Genomic DNA, 26908 nt, shown 5'->3' with positions numbered 1-26908 from the left:
GGATAATGTTTAATCTACTAGTGTGATTTCTGGCTTAACAGCTGTTCAATAAATAAAGACAAAGTGATTAGTCCAGTTTTGTTGTTTATTGACAAATGCATTGGCTTAATCTGAAAGCCTTTCAGAGGATTTGAAGAAGGCAGAAAAAAAGAACTCTCTATGCTGTTTGGAAACCTTTGTGCAGCACGATTTCAAACATGAATGGGCTCATTTCAGAGGATAATCTTGTGCCTCAGATCGTTGGACTTTCACACTTTGGCAATTTTCCACCGTCTTGTGCTTATTCTGAACTGCTGTGCCACTTCAGAGCCTCATCTCCCTCATGTGCTCATTGAAAATGGAGACATGACGCAAGAGGAGTACGACGAGTATCTTCACAGCCGGAGCGACTTCATCAAAGCCACCAAGAAGGACTCCAGCGATGAGAGGAAAGTAAGTTCAGCACCGACGTCAGCTCTGTGAAGCTGAACTGATGGCCACAATTACACACACACACACACACACACACACACACACACACACACACACACACACACACACACGCACACACACACACACACGCACACTTCTCTTCACTATGGGACAACAAAAAGCAAACACGACTGTTCTCTTGAAGCACTACTGCTGTTATAAAAAAAAATCTGCAAAGTTGCAGCAAAATTTGACTTAAAAAACCAACAAATATCAGTCTTATTTAACTATATATTTAGAATCAAACACTTTATTGTGTTGTCTTCTTAAACTTTCAGCTGTGCTCCTCAGGTGTTGCCTTGTCAAACCTCCAGCCTCCACTATTATCCTTATTTAGTCTTTTCATTATGTTAAGGATAAAAAAAATGAAACTATCTTTGTAATTTATAGAAGATATTTAATTTTATGTAAGATCCCCATAAAAAAACGGTCCCTTAAAATAAAGAACTTTTTGTATAATAATTTACAATAAATTTACAAAAAACCCTATAAAATATGCTAAACTATGCAAATCTATTTACCTAAACATAAAATACGGTGACTCCTCGTTATCTAAGATACAATAAAATGCTGTATAGTCTCATTCGGATCATTTTCTGATCTATTTTCAAAGCGTTCCCAGTGGTCTTCGAATTATGATTATGCCGGTTTTAGCAAAAAACGGTGTTGTTGTTTTTTAGGACATAGCTTCTGTAGAGCAGTAGGACTTCATCAGAATTCACTTATGAATTCTGGGCAGGACAGTTTGCACGTGGCAACCCCGACCCCCTTCCCGTCCCCGTTACTGAGGGCATGGGTATTTTCTACGTCACAAATAGCTTCTTTTTCAAATACGCTCTTTTCCATTTTTTCATCTGCTCCTGATTTACATTAATTTGAAAAAGGAAATACTCAGAGATGCAGTTTTAGGGTTAATTTTCTTCATATAAGTCCTTTATCCTGAAAAGAAAGGCTAGAAGATCATGTTAAAAAACACTATTTTTATTGGAGTGGATCTTCAAGGAGATTCTTACAAGGCTTTTATAAAAACTTAAATGAGCATCTAAATACAACTATTGTGCAATTATTTGGACCTTGTGTTAAGGTAGTCTATTTCATGCATCTTTACTTCATGAGTTTGCATCAATAAAGCCTGGAAGCACTCGTTTCTCTTTGATGGAGTCTTTTTACTAACATTGAATTTTACAGGATTGTTGTGATTTCTTTTGTTGTTTGCTGTTGTAACGTTTTGTATGCAGTTCAGGTGATAACCTATTGGAACCCATGCATCAGTCTAAGGGGGAGGGGTCAGCATCGCAGCAGGAGGAGACATGTGGCTTAAAATGAGCAAAGACCACAAAAATGAAATGCCTAAAAGCAAGTGATTCCATCAGCTACTGTTACGTTGTCCTGTACCAGGTGTTTGAGACTCACCCTGAGGAAAATTCCGTTTTTGGTGTTTGTAACATGTTCTTGAGGCATTTTTCTGATGATGGAGGACAGAAAATGAAGCTCAAAACTGCATTTCTGAGTATTTCTTTTGTTCAAATTGTGGTAAATCAGGGGATGACGAAAAAAAAGACCGTTTGAAAAAATGCTTAATTGTCGTGTAGAAAATACGCTGAGTGGGCCACAAGCTCCATTGCTCTGCTCCATTCTGATGCATCCACTTGCAGACAAATAGATCCATTTACGTCTTTGTTTTCCTCGTCTGAGCTGGAATCTGGCTTCAAAAATGTACGGCTGGATAGCTCCTATATTGCTAGCCATTTTTGTTGTACGGTATTGTTACGCTGGGAGTGTTAGGGGCTGTAAGCTAGTGGGACAGAGTGTAAACAGAGAGCTCTCTGCAATGGGGAGACAAAAGGGGGTGCGGTTTGCTCTGCGCCAACAGTCCTGCCCACAACTCAGAGGTAAAATCCTAATGAACAACTGTGTCCTGGAAAACGATCACAGGTTTTTTTTTTTTTTTTTTTTGGCTAAAAACTGTAAAATCATAATTAAAAGACCACTGGGGACACTTTTACAATGGATGAAAAGATGATCAGAGTGGGACTTTAATTTTTATTTGTGAGTAGAAATCAAAAATATACAAAATATTTCCCAAGGTTTTGCAGTTCTGGCTTTTTCAGTTGAGGTTCTGGCTAGTTCAGTTGCCCTTTTTTACAAAAAGATATACAAGATGTAAATTGTAAGACACAGGTAATGTAATGAAACTTTGATTGTTTAACATCGTGTAGTGAAAGATAAAGGGGTTCATCACTCTGGTTATTTGAGCTTCAACTATACTAGCAAGTTTTTCTCCTTTGGGCTTTTTTTGGTTTCTGGTCACGGCTTGTTTTGGACATTACCGCTCCCTAACAAGCAGCTGTTGTAATAACAAGCAGGTGTTTCCAGGCAGTTGGTTAAGTGCAGGGCTGGCACACGGGAAATGGGGGTTTGATAGGGGGTGCACACGTCACCCCTCGTCCGGGTCCCCCCGTGTTAGTCCCCAGCCAGGATAAAATCCAGGGTTGTGTCAGGAAGTGTCTTAAAAAATGCCAAAGTACCTGTGCCAATCAGTGAAAGCTGATTTGCTGTGGTAACCCCTGAAAGGGGAACAACATTGGTCATTTCAAATGAATGAAAACTAAATAATAATAAGGTTGGTAACATTTTGGCACTTTCCTGCCCGGCTTGCTACAGGAAATCCCCTCTGAAAAATCTAAAACACAAAATGCCATACAACAAACTGAACCAGGTAAACACAAACATCAGATTTGCACAACCTCTACACAAAAACACACAACATAAATGGTAAAGCCAAAATATTTTTAACGTTTTTTTTCTACAGAAAAGCCTAAATGTTTGCTGTCACGGCTTCCCACCTTAACAGTCAGTCAGTGAATCCTGGTTCTTCCCAGGGGGAGGAGCTTAAAGAGACAGGGTTTATGGTTAAATACATAAACATAAGAAGCTGGAGACACCATTGCGATTCTAGAATGGACACATTTTGGCGTCTTCAAAGAAAATGGACCCAAGTGTTCATTGTCTGGCCAATCAGTCTTCGTATCTCCTTCACATCCCAGCGTGTGTCCATTCCCACCATGATGAGGTTGTCAAGTGACCAGCGGACCTATACAGGCATGAGGAGATGAGAGAGAGCACTTAGCCATAAAACTGGGTTTCTATGGAAACACTCCAGAAGGCGAGGCTCATTCAGCCTCGACTTTCTCACCACATGTACAATAATTGATGTGCTTTGTCAACCTGATCACTTGGTCTTCCTTTTTTTTCTTTCTATCCCCCCTGTTTAATTATTAAGTGAGAAACCCCGCAAATCCATAGAATTCATTATCTGGTTAAGGCCACCTCTGTGATTTATGCTCCTCCTCTGCCTTTGCAGGTGGATATAATTCACCGCCGACTACATAAAGACATCCTCCACAATCCTGTGGTCATGCTGAACTTTTGCCCTGACCTCAAACCTATCTGCTCGGACCTGAGGAAAGTTCATGGCGAATTTATCTTCCTGGTTGACCGCAGCGGCAGCATGAGCGGAAGCAAAATCAATCGTGTGAAGGTATTTATATCCCAGCCCCTGTTTGCAGAGGAGCGCTTTATAAATCAGGGTCCACTCATTTACATGTAAATGATTAAAACCAGGCCTATCCACCTTCAGCTGTCAACCAAATACTTTATTTTAAACCAATATTCACAAAAGGTGAATCAAGGATTTTGGTAAACAGAGATCTATGGAAACACAAGAAATGTCAGGAGAAGCAGCTGAAGACGTAGTTCTTCAGCAGTGGAAAGGGCATACATACATGAGGGTATTGATCAGAAATAGTATTTACAGCTGACTGTGGCTGCTCGGTCTTTGAGATGCCATCACGTGAACTTCCATGAGCTCCCACGGCGTCGGCTCAGGGATCCTGCAGGCTGAACTATTTCTGTTTTCCCTTTAAAAATGTTTGGCTTCTTGTGCACCGATCCTGCTTGTTGATTCCAGCTGTTGATCTTTTGAGACTCCCGCACAAGCTTTGATTGGATTTTCGGAGTACTACAGTGTTTGGGCTTAGGGCCAGAGTAAACACGATAAAACTGTGATGATTATTTACCACGGGATTGCTGAGAAAATCCCACACCTGCAAAACACCGTAGAAACAAAAGTAAAACCAATAAAAATGTTAAAAGCTCAGAAGCTCTCAAGGATTTACCTTTTTATGTATTTCAGCAGAAATTGTAGTTGTGCAGTCAGTGCACTTTTTCTTCTTTTTAAATAAGAGTTTAATTTAGATGAGAGCTTAAAAATGTCTTTTTCAAGCTTTAGCTGTTGTATTTATTTAAAAAATATGCCAAACATACAAGAACAAAAGCTGTTCAAGGTAAGAATGATTGTTTAGTTGTCAATTGTAACAGAAAGGTGTCACAAATGAAGTTTTGAAGTAATTTCCGATACAAAGCCACACTTTATGTCTCATTTTAGTTCATGCTTATGTTTTACTCACCTAAAAGACATGGAAATATAAATATAAAAACACAAAAAGTGTTTAGAGAATGAAGGTAAAAAAGACTGCTTAGGTGTCAGTTCTAAAAGAAAGTTTTTATAAAGTTGTTTCAGATGCAGATCATGTTTCATCTATCCAAACTTTTGTCGAACTTTACTTTACTTTTGGTGGAGCACGAATAAATACGCCTAATTGGAGGCGACATCAGCTGTCGGCCCTAATTTGAAGTTTGGATAATTGGTTTTATTTTCAAACCTGCCCATCTGCTGTAGAAAGGACAAAGATGGAAGACATTATTCTGTGTCATTCCTGTCTGTTTCCTCTTCCCAGGATGCCCTGGTGGTCATTCTCAAGAGTCTGATGCCTGGCTGCCTTTTCAACATCGTCAGCTTTGGATCAATGTTCAAGTCATTGTTTGCAAGCAGTCAAAGCTATGAAGAGGTAAAGAAGGAGAACTTGTGAATACGTCTTTTATGTGAAAATAAAAGTTGTGGGCGTCATCTCACGTATTCTGTAAAAAGGAAAGGAGAGTTTCTTTTAGCACCTTCAGTCACAACATGTCTGACATGTCTGTGGATCTGTAATCTTTTGGCTGAACTGATGTGACCTGAAACCCTTGAAACCAGCTTCACTGCTGGAGATGTTGGAGCAAACTGCTAGTAGCAGCCCCTTGGTAAGGCTCCAGGCAACTGCAGAGAAAACACGAGAGCAGCTACTTTCTGCAGGATCGCAGAGAAAATGCACAAATTACAAATGATTTGAATTTTATCGTCAATACGCAGGATTTAGCAAACAAAGCAATAACGAGGGAGCACAATCCTTGTACCAGTTTCATTGACTGTATAAAGGAACTGGAGTGAGTGAGAGTGATGTCATCCGTAGAAAACGCCGTACTTCCGATTCCAACAAAAAGAAATCCATTCAGTTGCCATTTATGGATTTTCCGTGGGGTCTCCTCCCAGTGGGACATGCCTGGAACATCTCCCGAGGGAGGAGTCCAGGAGGTATCAGATGTCAGACCCACCTCAACTGGCTCCTCTTGTAATCATAAAGAATTTTAATTGCATAACTTTCGGATAGACAATAAAAAAGACAAATTTGTCCCCAAATTGTCTCAGAGACAAATTTGAGACTAATAAATTTATCAATTATTTTGTGTGACGTTTGTCTATCTAGTCCCCAATAATCTGGCCTCCAATTCTGCTATTGTCTTCATCAATCCCAACTAAATGGTTTAGGCCACCAACACCCTTTTATCCTGTAAAGTTCTGCTACATGTTTTTATTTTTATTTATTTAACCTTACTTTATCCAGGCAAAACAGATCAAGAAAGCAAGTCTTATTTTTAACGGTGGCCTGGCAAAGGTTAAGGCCTTTTGAGACATGAAAAAAAAAGTGTGTGGCTATTTTAGATCAAATAAAGAATGTAAGACTACTTCAAGTGAGGTTTTAGAACTGGAAAGAGTAACTACTTTGAGATTCAAGAAACTGGATTGTCATACAAGTTTTAAGACAAGGTTACATTTGTAGCAGGAGGAGAGCTGGATCCTGCAGCTGACAGGAGGAAAATGAGAAACCTGAACTGCTTTCTGGTTCTACAAACACGTTTTAGACTCTGTTTGAATAAAACCCTCTGTGCAAACAAAAGGACGTTTAGTCCAATCAAACACTTGCTGCACATGGAAAAGTCGGACTAAGAGAAAAAAAAAATATTAGATTTGCTTCAAGACTTTTATTTTACTTAAATTCTATAAGTTTTTCTATAAACTTTGATTTAAGCTGCATTAATGTCGATTTTTAATTTGAGAATCTAGAAACAAATGTAACACACAAACAAAAAAATGTCTAGTTTTGATGATCTGAAGCAAAAATCTCATAATAAACACAACAGAAGATGTTTCAAAGGAAGGGAATAATTCACAGAGGACTTTTATCTGAAGTATTGACTACAAAGGCTGCTGACCTGCACTCAAGCAGTGTCTTTAATTAGATATGGACATGTTTGCCGTCTGAGCAAACTAGCAGATGACAGTCTTTCCTCCTTTTGAGATTTCACCTATGGCAAAGAAATTTCTATAAGAAGAATGAAGATAAACAGACAAAAACGAAAAAACGTTGTTTTTATTTTCATTATATGTTCAACTTTTTGCTTTTTTGTGTTTTTCTGTACCGTTTTTGCAAGGATTAGTTATCCAATTACTTACCAAATATCTTTAAAATCTACTAGATGATTCTGCACACGAAAGTCCAGAAGACACTAACTTTTTTGTGCGAAATAGTCTTCAACATCTGAGTAAGTCCTTTTACTTGTGCTCCAGGAGGCTGTGGCCCAGGCCTGTGAGTACGTCAGGAAGATGAGAGCAGACATGGGGGGTACCAACATCCTCCCCCCTCTCACCTGGATCCTGCAGCAGCCCATGGTCAGCGGACACCCCCGGCTGCTCTTCCTGCTGACGGACGGCGCCGTCAGCGACACGGGCCGGGTCATCGAGGTGGTGCGCAGCCACGCGCGCTACGTTAGGCAAGTTGTGCTGCCACATGAGTGGGTGACTTTAGTTTTTTTGGTCAATATTACATTACAAGAGCCTTTGTTGTCATTCCTCTGATGCTAAAGGTGATTGCAGTTTCCTAAAAATAGCACAAATTTCAAAATTGTTTATGTGTTGGATCAAAGCAAATGTTAAGGAATTCCAGCTTTAGTCACAGTTACCCTTACGGGTGGACACTGGCTGTCCGTGGGCGAAGAATGGGCAATGTTTAGGGCACACAAGGGGCTCACATGAAATATCAAGGCTACAGACCCCTCTGTGAACCTGTAGTGCGAAAATGTTCATGTACATTTCTTTGTACGGAAATGCTGCAAAGACATGCTGCAAACAACTGGTCGTAGCAAACACTTATGCGACACACAAGGGTAATGCCTTAGGTTGCACACGCAGGTGGGCTAAACAAGATATCAAGATTGTAGAGTGTTCATTGAACCTGTAGATCACGATGTGCTGCCTTAACATGTAAGGGTAAAGTAAAGAGAGAAATGAGTAAATAAGGCAATCAGAGTAAAGATTTCTATGGTAATCTACGGGCACTGCGTGGACTTTTACACACCGTTAGTAAGGAGCCAGTATGTGCATTGTACTAATGACTAGGGTGTTGCATAAGGACATTGTATGACAGCATCACTAGAACATCATAAATACGTGTAACTTACCTTATCCTCATAAAAACTTCACAATACAATAAATAAACAGACAAAAACAAGCCATGTCAGGATCCAGATGCGGACACAAACGCAGGAAGAACACAACACTAGATTGCTCGCAGCACTCGAGAAGGCACACAAAACGATCTGGCGACAAGTGGGGGGAACACGCGGATTATAAACAGGTGGAAGGATGAGACAATCAAGTGCAGGTGCACCCATTAAGATGACAGTAGACCCAGGTGGAAGAGAAAAAAAGAGGCTGGAAAGAAAAACCCCAGAAACAGAAGGTAATAAAAAAAACTGGAAACATAACTACAACCCTGACCCCCAATACCCCACAAGCCACAAGAGAACTTCAAGACACAACTTGGCGGAGTTGTGAGATCCTACAATACAATAAAAATCCCGTGTGGGCTTCTCAGGAGCATCAAATGCTTTATCTGATAATGTCATCCTCTACAATGATAATCCAAGAAAGAGTAGTTTGTTGTATCAAACATGTGTAAGAAATCTGCTGAGGTCAGGGGCTGAGCTATGGGGAAACAAGATTAAGAAAACTTCAAATCAAAATTAACTCATCAATATTTGATCTGTAATGGTTTCTCACTTTGCTGTTGTCATTTAGAACCCTTCCAAAGTTTGCTTCCCCCCCCAATATAAAATGTTCTAGCACGCTACTGGCTTGGGTCAAGCAGAAAAATAAGGAAATGAGATGGGATGTGATGGAAACTTGGAAACCGAATTATTTCAGCATTTAAGCAGGAAAACTTTTTGTTTTTCTCTCTCGTGCCTTTTAATTTTCCTCACACCATGAAATTCTCGTCCGGAGTTTTTCTGGTAATAATTGACTTTTGTTTTTCCTCTTTTAATGGATGAATGCCCTCGGATAATTGTATTAGACAGGGAGAGCTTGGCTGAGTCAGGCCTCAGTAATTATCCTGCTGTGCTTACAAGTCAGCGCGACCATACATCCCTGATCAAAGAGGAGCCGGTCCTTCTCCTGAAACCCACTTTGTTGTGTCATTTTCTTTTTTTTTTAAGAGGAAACTTCCTGTTATATTTCAACACAAGAATAGATAGGCTTGTGCAAAGCAAACGCAACCACTGTCAAAAACTGAAATGAAATCGTCTGGCAATGAGGCATCAAAGGAGATTCCTGTTATTTGTTGTTGTGGGGAATTTTGTGGCATATCTCTGGATTTCTCCCTGACATTCCATGTGTGTGCAGATGTTTTACATTCGGCATAGGCCTGAATGCTTGCAGGAGGCTGGTGCACGGGCTGGCGGCGGTCTCCAAAGGAACAGCAGAGTATCTGGCTGACGGAGAGAGGCTGCAGCCCAAGGTACTCATTTCCAGCTTGGAGTGTCACTCCTAACGACAGCCAGCCATTTTGAGAGTCACTGGGGGGCTATTATGCACGGGTTTCAGAGCACTGTGTGTGCCACTGATACCAATTAGGCTTCTATTAAGTGCCAGACAGAGAAAAGCTGAGTCTAATGTTTGTTTGTGTTTTTTCCTCTGCAGATGATAAGGACGCTCAAGAAAACAATGTCCCCCGTGCTCAGCGACATTTCCATCGAATGGCTTTTTCCTGAAACCAAGGAGGTGCTGCTCTCACCTGTGGGGAGCACCTTCCTCTTCCCGGGGGACAATCTTATTGGCTACAGTGTGGTTTGCGACACAAGCCGTTACCACAACCCCAAATCTGTAAGTGTGTTTGATAAATCCTTCTAATCAAACCGAATTTACACATCTGCTTTCTGGAGGAAGTACTAAGGACCGAGTGACGCGGGAAATAAACGCCACTACAAAAAGTGTCAGAAAAGGTTGAAAGCCCTCTGCTGGATGTGTCATCCACTCTCCATCTCAACAGGATAAGAGGAGGCGATACAGCATGATGCGCTCCGTTGAGTCAGCCAGCTCGGTGTTCTACCACTCTCAAGAGGAGGAGTCAGCGAAGATGGGGACTTGTAATCAAGGATACCACAGGGAGGCGCCCTCTTGGGCCTCGTGCGTTTCCCACCAGGACTCCCTGACAGACAGCAGCCCTGTCACTGCAGAACAGGACATTATGGGTAAACCCTTAGATGACTGACTTTCTGTGGAGGGTGATCATCCAAAAAAAAAAGTTAAGAGTTTGTGCTTTTATGTTGGAAAAATGGACTTCATATTTTTGTTCGGAGGTCTTTCAGTTGAGTGGGTTTTCTGAAGAATTATTTTCTGACAAGAGTTTCCAAAAGTAACAGATTTGTGGGAGTGGGTTTCAATTATTGACTGTAAGAGAAATGATAATATCTCTGGTAGTAGATCATTAAAAAACAAAAATTAGATTAAAAAACAGGTAAGTCAGGATAAAATCCACTTAAGTCAACTCTTTAAAGTCACACTCCAGTTATTGTTTGATCCATTGTAAAAATGTCCCCAGTGGTTTTTAAAAAAATAATGTTTACGTCATTTTTAGGTAAAATCAAACAACCAGTGTTTCTAGGGCATATTTTCGGCAGTGGCACCTCTGACTTGTGGGCAGAACTGCTGTCCCATCTCTTTAGGCAATTTACAGTAAATGAGAACTGGACTGATTGACCTCCACCTGGCATTACGAACTGGAAGTACCTGCTGGTTCCAAGAAGCCAAAATCCCACTGACTTCTAATCCGAAAGTTATTATTCAGTCATTCTCTTTGTCAGAATAACCATTCTTAATCTGATACCTTTTTAAACATGTTCTTGATAATTGGAGTTTTTTGAAAATATTTTTCTCTGTAGTGAAAGCTACTTAAGTTATACTCAGTCCAATCAAAGCATTTGATTGACAGATTCCTCCGAGCCTGGTTTAAAGTGGTAAGGGTGTAGACTTTCAAAAAACTTACTTCTGATTGGGAAAATTGACTGTGATAGAAATGTTGACTCAGACTAAGTCTGACCATGACGTCATCTCACGCCGACATGGCAAAAAATAACTGACTATTTGGTTGGAGCTCTAAGTAAGCCATTTTCTATGGATGACGTCACACCCTCTCAGTCCAGTTTTTCGTATACAGTCAATGATCTCAATGTGTTTTCTCCAAGAATTACAGACAGGGGTGCACACACTTTTGCAGCATGCAAGCTACTTTTAAGACAACAACCTCCAAAAGATCAACATAAAAAAATAATAATAATATAATAATATAATAATATAATATATATATATATATATATATATATATATATATATATATATATATATATATATATATATATATATATATATATATATATATATTTATTTATTAAGTGCTTAAAGATAAAGTTCTTATAAAAAAGTTGATTTCTAAGTGTATCAAACGATCATTTTGAATTAAATGAATAAATTTAGATGAACATGTTAGATTACAAAATGATAAAAAGTTTTCTCATTCATCCTTCAACAGTTTGTTCAATCGGATCTGAGTGTTACTAGTTGTCACAACCAAAGACGTTGCGTGTTCATTCTCTTCTAGGTTTCTATTGAAGACAATGTTGATAAAAGTATGAATGAAGCCCATTGAGACGACTGTTATTGTAAAATTTGGGCTAAACAAATAAAATAAAATTGAATTGAATTATGAAAAAAATTCAGTTTAAAATAATTTCAAATTAACAAATAACACTAAAAGGGCCAAAGTGCTTGATTCTATTGAAATAGGTACATCTGGGATGGAACGAGGCAATAAGGGGAGGGTTTTCAAAGCTTTGCACCTGCTACCTGCACCGATTTCCTTGCTGCTCACATTGTTTGCACAGCAGCTCTAGATCAGCAGATCAGGTCAATAAAACAAGCTGTGACTTGAAAAAAACAGGAAATAAGGCTTTGGAAACTTCACTGTGATGTTAAAGGTTTTTTTTTTTAAAACCTTGCTGTTTTTAGATGACACTGTGCAGAGGAGACGGGCGTACAGCACCAACCAGATAATGGACTTCAACCCAGCAAAGAAAACCAACACTCCCAGCGACCCGAGCTCCGTGGCCCCCAAGAACCCACTGAGGAGAACCAAAGTCCAGGAGCTCATTGGCCAAATGAGCCCAGAGCACGAGGCCCAGTGGAAGAGTGACTTTCAGGTGTGAAACCTGATTCAAATACTCTTTTAACCTTGACTTTGATACAAAATATCACACACTTTTAATGGAAGCACTAGAAAAGCAAGCATATGTTTAAGAGGTATCATACACAAAGTTATGTTCAAATTCCAAAAGCAGAGAAAAATCAGCACCTACTCCTTGACTGAACTGTAGTGTAATCACTAACAGATCAGCGTGACCTTTTATGGTAATTAGGGCAAAATTAATGAATGACAATTAGGTATGAGTGTTGCCCTGAAAGCCTGTTAGTAGGATTTAAAAGAAGGAAACTGGCTCTGCTCTTCTCAATCCAGCAGAGGGTCTGTTATATTATGCAGGACTTAATGGGTGGATATTCAATCCATTTGTTAGAATTAAAGGAAGACCCCATCAGGAAACCCGAGGGCTTTTATGCCTCCATAGTTAAAGCATTTCCTTACTGTGTTGGCTCATCTGTCATACATGTATTTATCTATTTGCTATTTTCCTCATTTGAATTTGAGTGGGCATGCAGAAACAATGTGAATAATTACAGGCGGCTGCTGCTTTTCTTTACCCAAAGTCCTGATTGGAATAGAGATGAGCTCTTGTGTTTTCAGCCTCAGTTGGCCAGCCTGTGTGCCGCCGCGTCCTTCAAAGGACAAGCAGCCAGCTGCCACAAGCTTCTTCCTCAGCAAGAGCTACTGCTGCACCGCAAGGATGATCCAGAGCTGCACTCGAACCCGCAGCAGCAGGACGTCCCCCAAGCTGGCGATGACTACAAGGCGGCTCGCAGCTATGCAATGGGAGGCGGATCTGGGTCTTCGACTGACAGCCCCTCTCTGGGCAGCATTGGAGACTCAGGTATGAAGCCGGTCAGCCTGAACTCATTGATTATGTCATCAATAAATATTTGAAATACCTTTCTGAGGCTGGGAATTATTTGGTTAACTGATGTCAACGCTTTTTGAGATAACCTTTGAGATAACAGAACCCAACCCTCTTCCTTTGAGAGCTTCTGCTCTGCAATTCTACAGCTAACTTTCTGCTACTTATTGCTTGATTGGTTGTTTTCGGTGAATCAGAAGCAACAATGCCCTGATCTCAGCTAATCAGCTGTGATAGAAAACAGGCAAGAGAGTCACGTTTAAGAATCAGGGTTTGACAGTACAGAAGAAATCCAGAAAGATAATGGTGAATGAATGGAAAAGGTGGGCATGAGGGCAAAGGATAAGAATGGTGTGAAAAGTGTTGAAAAAAATGTATTGGAGAGAGATGAAGTTATAGAATCCCCCATTGTTCGTCTGTCTCTATCCATTCATCCATTCACTTTTGAAGTGCTTAACACTTTGTCACTGGAGCATAAGCTCCAGTGTTGAACTGTGTTTGCTCGGAGTGCTAGCTAAGCTACAAGCTCAAAGCTAAAAGTTAACAAAAGCCAAACAAAAAGACATGTTTGGAAAGTTTCTTTGGGGAGGACAAAGAGCCGTCAACTTCAAAGAAACATAAAGCAGCTATTTACAGACAAAGCGAGGAGAGGAGTCTTCCTCAACGTATGGATTTATTGCAGACACATTGCATCGTGTCTGCAAAAGAAGATGCAGACACGATGGATTCCATGTTTGGTATTATCTTTAGAAAATACCAGTTTTACGACGGTTGGGTCATTTTATTTTGATTTATTTATTCGTCACACTTTAAAAGTTGAGCAGCCACCAGCCTCAAACCTTTTACAGAGAATGAAGATTCAATCACATAAAGTTGCTGATCAGCTGAAGATGTTTCTGAACTAAGGAAACTTGTAAAAAGGACATTCAGGAATTTTCCTACAGAAAGGCTGTATTAAGCAGGAATTTTCCAGTTTTAAAATGCAACCCTGAGACTGAAAAACGTCAAACATTTGTTCAAATGTCCATTCTTCCGGGAAGGTGTTTGATTTGTGGAAGAAGCTGATGAGGGCTAGTGGATCCACCTTTAAACTAGTTTTCTAGGTGATGTCAGCAGTTGTCCTGGTAGTGTCCATGTTGTGTGTGTGTGGTGCACAGTTCCATCTGTTTTATATTATGTGACGTTAAAAACTGTCCAAATTTTTTGTACTGAATTAATTTGAAGTGAGAGTTAGGTGATAATTAGGTGATAATTAAATGCAGATGTGCCACCAATCCTCGGCTACTTAAAAGTATATTGCGCTTTTTTTTCCGTTTTCCGTTGCAAAGGAAATATTTATTTTGTAAAACTTTACATTAGTAAAAGTGTTACAAAACCAATTTGTCCGGGTCAAAATTAGTTGATTCACGTTGATTGCTTAAAGTGGTACAGTATAGTATGTGAAAGAGCGTGTGTTATTTAGACGTTGCTGGCGCCATGTTTAGTATTAAAGGTTAATCCCTTTTGGGGTCAAGATGATGCTGGAGCCTATCCTAGTCACAGTCAGTGAAGGCAGGGTACATTCTGGTTTGTTTGCCAGTCCATCACATGGTTAAACTTGTCCATTTATTGATTGCTGTTCTGTTGGGCGGTCAATAGGCCTCAACACATGGGTGATGAGATGAATGACATAAATCAGTGTATTCAAGTGTATACAGGGCTGAAACATTTGGTTTTAAACATGACAGCTTTTTATATTTACGTTCTAAAATGTTTAAAATACCTCTAAATGTTTATTGGGATTACAACATTTCCTTTTAAGCTTAAAACCTCTCAAATTCAATTCAATTTTATTTTGCCCATGTGGGATATTAGTGTTGGGCTCACCTTGCCAGCTGTAGGTTCCATATACACAAAGCAACAACAGTTCAGCTCAGCAGGACATAACACAATTGCACTTAAAACATCTATTTGTTTACATCAAAATGGAGCAAAGCAGGGAGCTTGTGATTGTAGCACCTAAGTCACAGCTACAATCTTATTCCAACCCCATTTTTTTCATTTGCTCCTGTTTCACAACGATTTGAATAACATAACTTCTCATGTGCTTCACATCACAACATTTCCAGCTCTCCCTGCACTGCTTGATGCTGACTTCCTACATAAGATGTGTTCAGTCAATCAGGACATGGAATCACCTGATTTAGGAGAAAGCTGCAAAGGGAAAACTGGAAAACGGGCAAGGTTTAGGCTCTTGGGGACCAGGGTTAGCCAGCCCTGTGATGAAGCATAAAATGAGCCACTGATAAGATCCAATACAGAGAACTAAATATCACAGGCTTTGTGAACTTCAGTGTACCTTCAGCAGACTTGCTCAGTATTGCAAGATGTTAGAAGGACTGTTGCTTTTATGTCTGATTGCTCTGTAGTGCCGCTCTGATGGTAAAATGTCATACTCACTGTACTTTTTGTACTTTTCTTTTAGCATGTCTAATAATACAGATCTCCTGGATCTTGTAGGAAAAATGTCTGTGTTCATAAAGTGACATACTATGAGGATGGTTGATTACATCCTAAATATATTGAAAATGTAGAAGAATTGAATATTTGCAAAACTTTAAAAATATACTTTTAAAGGCATAAATGAAAGAAATTGTGGCATTCATTTAGATTTGAACATGAAAGGTTTTCCTCACAAACTCACTTTCGTGTAAAAGAAATTAACCTACTCAGAATGTGACTCATGTCTCCTCAGAACAATTTCCTGCTGGATTCATTAGACTTTGCAGTGATAATTAATACAGAATCAGAGCACGTTCACATTGCCTTTCATGATTAAACTCAATAAAACATAAATGCCGAAAGCCCGTTTTATTATGGTTATTAAAAGAGTTTTCATCATGAGTTTTGGGGCTGGCTTTGGGGACACCAGAAAAATATTTTTGTTTTTAAAAGACCCACTACAAAAGTATTCCTCTTCCTTAAAAAAAGGCATAAGAAATATCACTGGATCATTCTATATAGAGCCGACCAACTCTCTATTTCACAAATAGAAAATATTAGAGATCTTGTTGACCCAAATTCAAATCATGTTAAAAAAAAACAAAAAAAAACAATCAATCACCACAAAGCACTTCCATTTAAGAGAAAATAAATACAGTTTACTTGTGCGGCGGCTTTGGTGCTGCGGTAGTGCGGTTGACCCATGATCATAAGATTGCAGGTTTGATTCCCGCCTTGCACGCCCATCAGTCGAAGTGTCCTTGGGCAAGACACTGAATCCCACCTTGCCTCTGGTGGGAGGTTGGCGCCAGTGTTCGGCAGCGGGGCCGCCATCAGTGCGTGAATTTGTGTGTGACTGGGTGATTGGGACTGTGACTGTAAAGCGCTTTGGGCCTTCGAAAGAGGGTAGAAAGCGCTATATAAGTATACGCCATTTGCCATTTTAAGAGCTTTTAACTAGTTCAATATCTTTAATTAAACTGGCTGCATGTACAAACGTACATGTATGTAGTGGAGATATGAAAAATTGTTACTCATTCAACAAATTTAAAGCTACAACACAGGATAACTTGATTTATAGATAGTTTTTATTGTATATTTTCCTTTCTCTTCGGGAACTTGTGATCATGGAGCATGTGCAGTGTGTGTTCTTTGTTCCTGGTGGCTTTGGTGATAGTGCTTGTTTGTTCAATTTTGAGCTTGGATGGAGTTGCAAAAGAAAAGGAAAAAAGGACTTGGTAAGTACTCCAACTTCATTCAAAGCCCTTTTTGAACTTTGTCATGGTAGGAATAACACGTAAATGCAAGGGTGGGGTCATCTAAGATAGCACAAGGGTTATTAATCAAAGTTTGAAGTTATTGGGTTGAGTTAGTCCTTCTTTTAGCAGTTTGCTCTATCATATTCGGATCCAATAAGGCTGGAACTCTTCAATCTAGTATATATTTTTTTTAAAAGGCAATAAAGTATAAAATATACAAGGTGTTCTTTTATACTTAGATTTATTCAACCCAGTCTCATCCTAAAATGTGTAGTAGCTACATTTGTCCACATGGAAATACGTGAGAGTTTTACAAAAACGCCCCCTAAACTGTGAGGGGGATACGTTTCATTTTTCTATTCATTTTCTACGAGCCTTCTCAGGATCACGTGACTTTGGAGGTTTGGCCTGCCGTGAGCAAAAAACATGGCGGATGCATGTTCATTTTTCGGTGGAATATCCCATAAAACAAGATATTTTGAGGACTAATTTTTATTTTGACAACATTTCTAGTGAGAAATATACCATTTTCTTTTAAAATATGCTTTCATTTTGGACATACAGTTTGTAGTTTGCTTGTTTCGTTCAACTTTTTCTCCCAAAGGCTCTGTTACGTTGGAGAAACACGTTAACTTTCATTCATATCTGCAGACGTGCGCGTGGGTCACGTGACTAATATGATTCTCTTTTTTTCCGCAGAAAATGCCATAAAATAAGAGTGATTGTGGACTAATTTATTTTTGAAAACATTTCTAGCAGTATATATCCCCTTTATTTTCGTAATATTGCAGACATGAAGTTGTTTGTTTGTTACGTTCAACTTTTCCTCAAAGGATCTGAAAGCGTCTGATCTTTTCCATTCATATATGCGGGCTGACGTGGGTCACGTGACGTGCCTTTCTCTTTTTTTCCTGTGGAAAATCTCGTAAAAAGGTACGTTGCGATTTACTAATTTGTTTTATTTACATTTCTAGGGACCCGTGTATAGGTTCTCTCGTTCCGTGTTGCTGTTGCGGCAATCAGGCTATGATTGACATGTGACAACAAACCGGAAAAATGTTGAGTTCAGGGACGGACCAAAGAGTTCTTTAAATTGATTTTTCTGCATTTTAATTTATTTACACTACGAGTCTAATGGTGTGTGATAAAAAAAAACTATAAATATTATGATAAATGAGATGAAACAATTATTTTGATGGATTTTATAAAATATTAGGATCTATTATATTCTTTTTTCTTTAACTGTCAATTTTTTGACGTATCTCATATATTATAGTATTACAATGAAGTGCTCTAATTTATCTGTTAAAAAAGGTTTCATCACTGTTTCCTGTAGTAATTCTCAATAATGTTTTAAATAGGATATATTAAATAGGATATATTATCTAAAGTAAACAGGCTTCTAAGCCTTCAACAAACTGTAGCCCATCGTCTATCACTGTTTGATTGAACCTTCTCTACTTTTCTTGCAGGGGGGGGTCATGGCCTCTACGCTGGATTCCAAAAAAGAGACAAAAAAAACCCCGACCTCAACCCCCACTCTTAGTCAGACATGTTTATTTTTTTTATTTACAATAATAAATAATATACTATGTACATTTATTTTGTTTTACTTTTTTATACTTAGTTTCCTTATTTCCTATAATATTTATTAGTAGTTGTTGTTTGTTGATAGTTCTTTTTAGCCCCTTTTATGTTAAAATAGACGTAAATGATCCAGATGCTGATATTCTAATATATAGACAGATTTATGAATGAATTATTCTCAACAGAAGTTCAACGCTATTGTGGTAGCAGTTTGACTGTTTTACTGTAATCTGTCGTGCCTCACCCACTGTCCATCCCATAAAAAAGAACAATTCTACATCATTAACCTTTTTTTATTTTTATTCATATGGCACATTCATAAATACAAAGTTATAAATCATACCCCCCATTTTTCTAACTTTATCAATGAGTTCAAACAAAACATGAACACAATAAGAAACTCTGACAATAACAAAAGCATTTAACACATTCAATCTGTGCGTCAGTTTCGATGTTTTTGTGAAAAATTTCATAATAATCCCCTGGTTTGTTTCTTTCTTGTTGCTTTTTGGAATTGTTGTTTTGAATTGTTACAGTCAATAAAGTTTGAATAAAAAACAACTGCAATCTGTCACGCGACAAGGTACCTTCGCTCTGAAAAACATTTGATTTTTTGTTTCTTTAAGTACCTGCAAAACAAAAAGTTTGCATTAGTAATGGAAACATTAATTTCTATAAAAAATAAAAATAAACACCTGTTTGTCGCTGGGCTTATTTTTAAAACTTAATCTTCCCGATAAACGTGGGACTGGGAGCAATCACAAAACCAGTTTAGAGCCAAACGTCTTTTTTTTTTATTATTTACAGTGTATTTCTTAACTCAACTAGTTGATGTTGAAAAAATACGCTTGCATGGACGTTACGACAGAGTACATCGGTCCCTAGAAATGTTATTAAACGTAAATATTAAACCTCAGACGATCTTATTTTACGAGATTTTTTTTTCCACGGGAAAAAAAGAAACTCGCGTCACATGACCCCACGTCAGCCCACAGATATGATGGGAAAGATCAGACATTGTACACAGCATTTAGACTTGTAGTGTGAATACCTTAACATGTAAAAGAATATTGAATAAAACAAATCGCTAAGTAAATTTAGAGAACTCTCCAGTCCGTTCCTGAACAACATTCTTCCGGTTTGTTTAAATGTCCTTCAAAGTCGCAACTACACAGCATGAAACCTATACACGGGTCCGTAGAAATGTAAATAAAAATAATTAATAAATAGCAACGTACCTTTTTACGAGATCTTTTATATGAAAAAAGAGAAACTCAGGTCACGTCACGTGACCCACGTCAGCCCGCATATATTTATGGAAAAATATATGCGGCTGAAAGATCAAACGCCTTCAGATCCTTTGAGGAAAAGTTGAACGTAACAAACAAACTACGAACTGCATGTCTGCAATGAATGGATATTATGAAAATAAAGGGGATATATACTGCTAGAAATGTTTTCAAAAATAAATTAGTCCACAATCACTCCTATTTTATTGCATTTTCTGCGGGGAAAAAAGAGAATCATATTAGTCACGTGACCCACGCGCACGTCTGCAGATATGAATGAAAGTTAACGTGTTTCTCCAACGTAACAGAGCCTTTGGGATAAAAAGTTGAACGAAACAAGCAAACTACAAACTGTATGTCCAAAATGAAAGCATATTTTAAAAGAAAATGGTATATTTCTCACTAGAAATGTTGTCAAAATAAAAATTAGTCCTCAAAATATCTTGTTTTATGGGATATTCCACCGAAAAATGAACGTGCATCCGCCATGTTTTTTGCTCACGGCAGGCCAAACCTCCAAAGTCACGTGATCCTGAGAAGGCTCGTAGAAAATGAATAGAAAAATGAAACGTATCCCCCTCACAGTTTAGGGGGCGTTTTTGTAAAACTCTCACGCATTTCCATGTGGACAAATGTAGCTACTACACATTTTAGGATGAGACCGGGTTGATTTATTAGTGGTGAAAGTGGAACTAACAAGCTCCAAAATGCTGTAAAGATAACCAGGTGACATCTGTGCTGACATGGTCAGGTGTATGGCTTCACTGAGGTGTTGCAGAGACACAGGCTGAGCCTAGGAAAGACAAAAGTCAATAATAGAATAGATCGCGACACATCAAAGGTCAAGAACTCTTCTCCCCTTTGCTTCGCTGGTGATTTGAGCCGCCCTGATCGGGTAGGTGTGAGTAGCAATTATGGTTCCTCAAACCTCCGTTTTAATGTAATAGCGCCAGAGTATGTAACTGTGCTGGATATAATGAACTGAAGGAACAATTGATTTATTTCACTGGATGTGAGTGTACCGAATTGAAATTGCACACAAATTAAACTATTTCTCAAATGAAAAGACAATTATAGAATAATGATCTAACTCTGACAGTGGGGGGAGTCCCAGTGCTGTGAGATGTTCAAGTGTCCTTATGTGAAACTGCTTCAATTCAGCCTTGCTGGAAGTTGTAGTTACATAAAGAAACAGTTTAAGGTAGTCACAGCATCTCAGTGCCCTTTAAAATCATAGAGCAGGATTAAAGTACTGCCTAATAATCCAAGTACCCTTCAGCTTCATAAACGAAGGCTGGATATTCTCCTTTTTCATTTCCTAGTAGAATTACAAACTGATAGCTTAATGAATTATAGAAGGTGGCCATTTTTAATTGTTCTTCTCAGAAGAGTTAATGAAGGACGCTCTCAGAATAGATAGCAAAACAGAACCAACGCTAATTCTGGAAAAGGCTGCAGTTCAAAAAAACCTTCTGCTAGTTTAATTCTCACTGTGTGGTCTTAGAAAAGAAGATACTGCTGTTACAATAGGGGTTTGTGGATCTTTAAACAAACATAGTGTATAAACACAGTTTGTATTTGAGGCTAAGCTTTATTTATGATATTCATATTTATATGCATTCCTTGTTGGAGCGGAGGGAAAAGGAAAGGAGAAGGAGAGAGTTGGATGTTAGAGATTGGGGAAATGGGGGGAAGCAGTCAATAATACAGACTCATAACATAACAGTGTCATAAGTAAATTGCATGACGTAGTTCTCAAATCAACATACATACATAAGACTATTTAAGGGTTTGAAGTATATTCATACATTAATGATAGAAGATTTATTTCACAAGACTCAGGTACACAGGCCCTACCTGTTTCTTAAGGGGGCATGGTCCATCCAGCTTAGATGTTGTCGACTTCCTCACTGTTTTTGCAAAAGCCATGACTTCCTGTGAAAAAGAGCTGCAAGGTCAGGGGCGCGGGAAGCCCCGAGATACCACCAATTCCCTGGCAGCAAACACTGGCCCACCGACTGGGGCTATACAGAATCCTCCATTCTTAATCAGCGGAATCCAATCGTCGAAACGTGTCCACCATAGGGCCCTACGTGAGTGCACTTGTGTATGCGTATCGTAATAGGGGATACAATTAAAATTGGTGGTTGCTTTCACCAAAGATCCCTAAGTGCCTACAAAGGGAGACAACTGTTAATATTGTGACAAAAATTTAACAACCTTGAGCACTTCCAAAACCAAACGCATACTTTGATCCTATTGGTTTGTACGCAGCTGATAAATCTAATCAAAATGCATAAAATATTCGATTTAATGCATTTATCAAAGTCATTTTGTAATCCAGGTTTCCTCCTGTGGTTTTTCAGATGGATATGGACACCAGTTGTGCCAAGCAGAGACCCCACAGGATACACAAATGTCAGATCTAGCTTCTTTCACGCAGCACCAAGGAGACTGCAAGGCAGTGGTGTCAGGACTTCTGTGTGGGAAGCCAATGAAATGGGAGATGGTCTTTGACATTGAGCCTTTTCTAAATGGCCGGGAGCGTGAAGAGAAGGTTCACGAAGAGCTGTGGAACGAGACCTTCCACTACCTTGCAGGGCGCTCCATCATCCACGACTTTGAGCAGATGGCAAAAAAGGAGTGTGCGATAGAGCATGGTGAGTAGAGCACAGAAAGTCAAAAACCTCAGATATTTTATTTAAAAAAAAAAGTTTTTAAAAGGACGTTTACATGGCAAAAGAAGCAAGTAATTGCTTGCCGTGTTTCAACAACAGTCTAATAAACCTGACATGCTAACAATTTTCCTAACGTTACAGATGCGAATTGATGACACGTCTTGATACCAGAACCCAGTGGTTTCATTTAAAGCAGGAACATTTTAAGTCTTTGTACTATTTCAATAGCAAACTAAAACATAAACGAAATGTGTGTGTATTAGAATTTGTTGCTACACCAGCTCCAGCTACAACCAAAAAATTAAATTGCACTGCAAGTTGCTTTGGGCATTAGAAATTGTCTGGACACAGGATAATTAATAGACCTTCGATCCAGAGCTAAAACATGTTCACACACACAGGTTAGCTAGCAGTTCTAGGTTAAGCTAAAAAAGGCAAGATACAGGCTACAGTAGGCTAGGTTTTATAATATGTCACATATGTCTTTGTTGGCCTTTTTGAATGAGTTCATTCAATGTCATTTACCCTTAAGTAGGATGTAAAATTAATTTTGCATTGTAATTTTATCCTTTCTTTTTATTTTTTTACAGACTCTGGTAGAAAGTACCAGTCATATGCTATTCACACCAGCAAAGCCTGTAATATACTGAGCAAATACACAGCATTTGTTCCCATTGACCTGGACACCAATGAGTATTTGCCCACATGTGTAGAATATTTAAGCCCTGGTAAGTTACATCCAAAGATCTTTTGACAAACAGTTACTCAACTCTTTTTTTATATTGGTTAAGTACTTAAGTATTCAAGAAACTAGAGAGAAAAGTGATTTTTTGCTGTTGCTAACTTGACATAAAGAACAGAAAAAAAGTTAAAATTCAGCAAAAACACTTCTAGTCCGATTCTTTCAGTAGTTTTCAACTACGATAAATATTAGCACATAGTCTTAGATTAAAGATGTGTTGCCCTATTACCACAATTTGTAATATAAATACTGTACTAAATTTATTTTCTTCTACATATGTTTTTTAATATATATTTTCTAAAAACAATGGAGACAAGACCGTTTCTGTCTTCTTGCACTGACTTTCTGGCTCTAGGTGAAGGTCGGAAGAGGGGTTCTAGATCTCGATCAGGGAGCCGGAAAAACAGAACTTACTCCATTGGTCTGGGTCGTTCTCAGTCTGGAGGCATGTCAGAAGAAGCTGAAGACGCCCCGTTGCTTAACAGTAGGGTTTACTTTTTTTAACCTCGGTTCACACTAAAATGAATCAAATGATAAAACAAATACAATGGTCGAGAAACCTGTAAGGGTGTTATATTTTCTTTGTGTTGAGGTATACTAGTTTTTAGAATAATGTTTCAGAAATGTCCTTCTATAGTGCCGGGGAACAAAATTTAACACGTATGCATTGATTAAAATCCTAAATCCCCCCCTTGGTATCCCAGGAACAGGACCTTCAGTCTTAAAGGAGAATTACAAAAAACTAAACTTTCTATCTTAATTAGCAGACTACGCACGTCTCCCGTGTTCAGGTATGTTTAAAAATGTAAGATCTGATCAAAATTAAGAAGCTAAGCTGTGTTTGAACATCGAAAACATTTTAAAGATCTGAAAAAATATTAAACTTCAAATAAATTGCTTACTTAATTAGTTGCAAGTTCAACATAGTGAAAACTCTTTTTTTAATGTATGATATGGGCCAAATTAACTGTAGAAACTTAAAAAAATAAAAAAATACAGAATAAGAGTAAACATGGATCCAAATGCCACAATAACTGCTAAAGATGTTTGGGGAAATACTAGATTAAGGAAATACATTTTGACATTTATTTTAATTTTTTTATGTACAGTTATCAAGTTATCAAGGTCAATACTTTTTTTCTCCATATAATTCAAGGTTTGAACAGATAAATTGCTTAAAGTTCAAATAATATTTTCTTTCTGAAGTACGCTGAGGTTATTAGTTCCTACAAAGGAAATGGTCTTGGAAAGATTTGAAGCTTTTGCTGTTGATCTTTACTGAGCACCAGACTGAGTGCTTAAAAAAGTGAGCAAAATCAAAAGAATACACAAGAATCTGTTGAGCGATTCAAAGGATGGCGAAGATTTTGGTACAGCAGAATCAGTGGACCATCCCAATGATGATTGGGATGATTTGAATGATTTACTCAAAAATCTGGCATGTGCGTGACACATGGAGAAAGGTTCCATCAGATTCTGAATTTTTTAAACCCTAGAATTTTCTTCCACAAATTCTTTTAACCTTTACATTTTCAAACAGCAAAATGTTACGCCCTGAAATATTATTTTAAGCAACTTAACCAATTCATTCACCATTGGGTTCAGTGTCTCAGTGGTTTATTAACCTCTTACTACAACCATATCCATCCATCCATCCATCCATCCATCCATTCATCCATCCATCCATTCATCCATTTTTAAACCAGCTTAATCCCTTTCAGGGTCACATGGTTGCTGGAGCCTATAGCAGCAAGGTTAAAGGCAGGGTACACCCTAGAGAGGTTGGCCAGTCCGTCACATGACAGAAGCATTTCCATATTTTGTAAATAAAATTTGTCATTTTAAAATGGTTAAGACTTATTGCTGATTGATTTCTGTAGTCTGTGTTACAACTTAGCTTGTTCTAAACTATGTTTTTTTTTTTTTTACAACTAGTGCTGCCTACAGAGAACAATATGTTGAAGGTACCATTTCCTGGTTGGGCCTGCTTGTATCAGGAAGAATATGCACATGTATGAAAACTGACCAGTGTTTGGAATAATGCTGTTATTTTGTAAATTACATAATAATGTAACTAAATACTGCTTTTGTTTTTACATTCCCCTTGTTACTGACCGTTAAACGCAATTCATCACCACCGGCTACATACTTTTACCATGGAGTAATTCAGTTACTAACTCAGTTATGGATCAAATAGTAACTATAACTAATGACTTTACACTGAAAATAACTCAGCTTTAATGTCTGCTGTCCTCATCTAGGCTCTACATTGATCACACATGGACTCTGGTTTTTGACTTACAGGAAGTTGATTCCAACAAGCCACTTTTTATAGTTGTTTTTGCAAAAGCCACAAAAACCGTGCGATTACTATTTTATGCTGTCTTCAAGTTTACTGGTTTATGTAACAGAAGCTGCATTCCAGGTTTATATACTGTATGGTGTTAACCTTCTTTAAAAATAATCCAGTTTTCACAGAAAATACTTTGAATTGATCTTCAGGGATGTCATAGCAACCAGACAGGTAGAAGCAAGTGAGGAATAGATAAAAAAGAGCTAAAGCAGACTAACATTTAATTCCTTCATTCTTTTTTCATTGTGTGATGATTTTGTTTTTTACTATAACGTGCACATTAGTACCGATTGCTGTCTGCTTTTGGATTTTGGGTTCTGGAAGGTTGAAGGTGGTCGCTGACATGGTAATGTTTTTCTCAGATGGCGAGGATGGTGCCTCACCGTGCAGCACTCCATCCTCCGCTGGCTGGGAGAGATGCAGCTTCACAGAGGGTGAGAAGAACAGATCTGCTGCTCGGGGACATCTTCCTTCATAAAGACCTCTGACATGAAGCTGGCAGGGTTTTTTCATCTCCTGGGCAATATCAGAATCAGAATTATTTCTTTGTTTTTGTGAATAATGACAAAAATGTTTCTAAGTTTTCTCTGCAATTCACTAACATAAAAAACAGGTGGAAGGTAAAGGTGCTGTGTTTTTTTTTACAGGGAGTTTTAGTTAAATCAAACCTTTGATGACTGAAAGTAAAATCTGAAGAGAGAAGAAAAGATTCTTTATTTCATGTTTCCTTCCTCTGCTTTCTGTTTTTCCTTCAAGTCTCCCAAAGGAGTCCCTCTGTGACCTCCGACCAATCCCAAAAATCAATGGAGAGCCTTTTTTCTGCCAGGTGGGTGATCGAATGCTGGCCAACACCTTAAAAGTCAGCAAACAAGAACACATAAATAGCATTCTACTTCCTCCACAAGACAACCGATATTCTTATGTCATAAAAGTTTGATCTGTTTCTGTTTGATGAAGCAGATTCAGAAACTGGAGTTAAATCTATCTAGATTTCAGCCTGTTTTGTATGCATCAGAGGGTTTGATATTTCAGAAAATATTTTTTGAAGAAAAAAGGTTGTGTTTTTCTGGGCTTTGATTACATGGAACCAAAAAAATATAAAGGAATGAGGCAGTAAAGAGCATCCATAACCCAAATTTGGGGACATTTTGAGAATAACAATCACTTTTGCTTGTGCATGGCACTGCTTTGCACTTACTAGAAAGCAGAGATTCCTACAAACGTCTACTTTAAATAGTTTTAGATTCATCAGAAGTTAGCTTATTACACATTTATCTTATGTTTGATGAAATGCAACAATTCCTCATTAAAATGGCTTCAAGACTTAAAAAAATGGAAAACATTCAACTGGATGAGGGTTATTTTCTGCCACATCATGTGAAATAACATGTTCTTCGCTTTTGCTCTTTTTTTTATTGATTATCATTCAC

At 38.3% G+C, this 26908-nt stretch overlaps 1 protein-coding gene across 4 annotated transcripts in view; it reads left to right on the top strand.

The window, feature by feature from the left end:
* The window catches only part of vwa5b1 (von Willebrand factor A domain containing 5B1), a 53199-nt gene that overhangs the window by 13255 nt on the left and 13036 nt on the right, over positions 1-26908 (top strand). For all 4 annotated transcript variants that reach the window (XM_078949819.1, XM_023956869.2, XM_023956870.2 and 1 more), the window contains exons 7-20: positions 308-432; positions 3836-4012; positions 5271-5381; positions 7259-7461; positions 9371-9485; positions 9668-9850; positions 10017-10218; positions 12032-12222; positions 12822-13065; positions 22072-22365; positions 22974-23111; positions 23481-23609; positions 25841-25912; positions 26235-26304. In XM_078949819.1, coding sequence (XP_078805945.1) covers positions 308-432; positions 3836-4012; positions 5271-5381; positions 7259-7461; positions 9371-9485; positions 9668-9850; positions 10017-10218; positions 12032-12222; positions 12822-13065; positions 22072-22365; positions 22974-23111; positions 23481-23609; positions 25841-25912; positions 26235-26304 — 2254 coding nt within the window. The remainder of the gene's footprint in view (positions 1-307; positions 433-3835; positions 4013-5270; positions 5382-7258; positions 7462-9370; positions 9486-9667; positions 9851-10016; positions 10219-12031; positions 12223-12821; positions 13066-22071; positions 22366-22973; positions 23112-23480; positions 23610-25840; positions 25913-26234; positions 26305-26908) is intronic.

Source organism: Oryzias latipes, chromosome 7 (assembly GCF_053564925.1).
Source record: "Oryzias latipes strain Hd-rR chromosome 7, Olatipes_Hd-rR_3.1".
NCBI lineage: Eukaryota > Metazoa > Chordata > Actinopteri > Beloniformes > Adrianichthyidae > Oryzias > Oryzias latipes.
The sequence above is the reverse complement of the archived record's forward strand: the minus strand, read 5'-3'. Positions and strand labels throughout refer to the sequence as shown.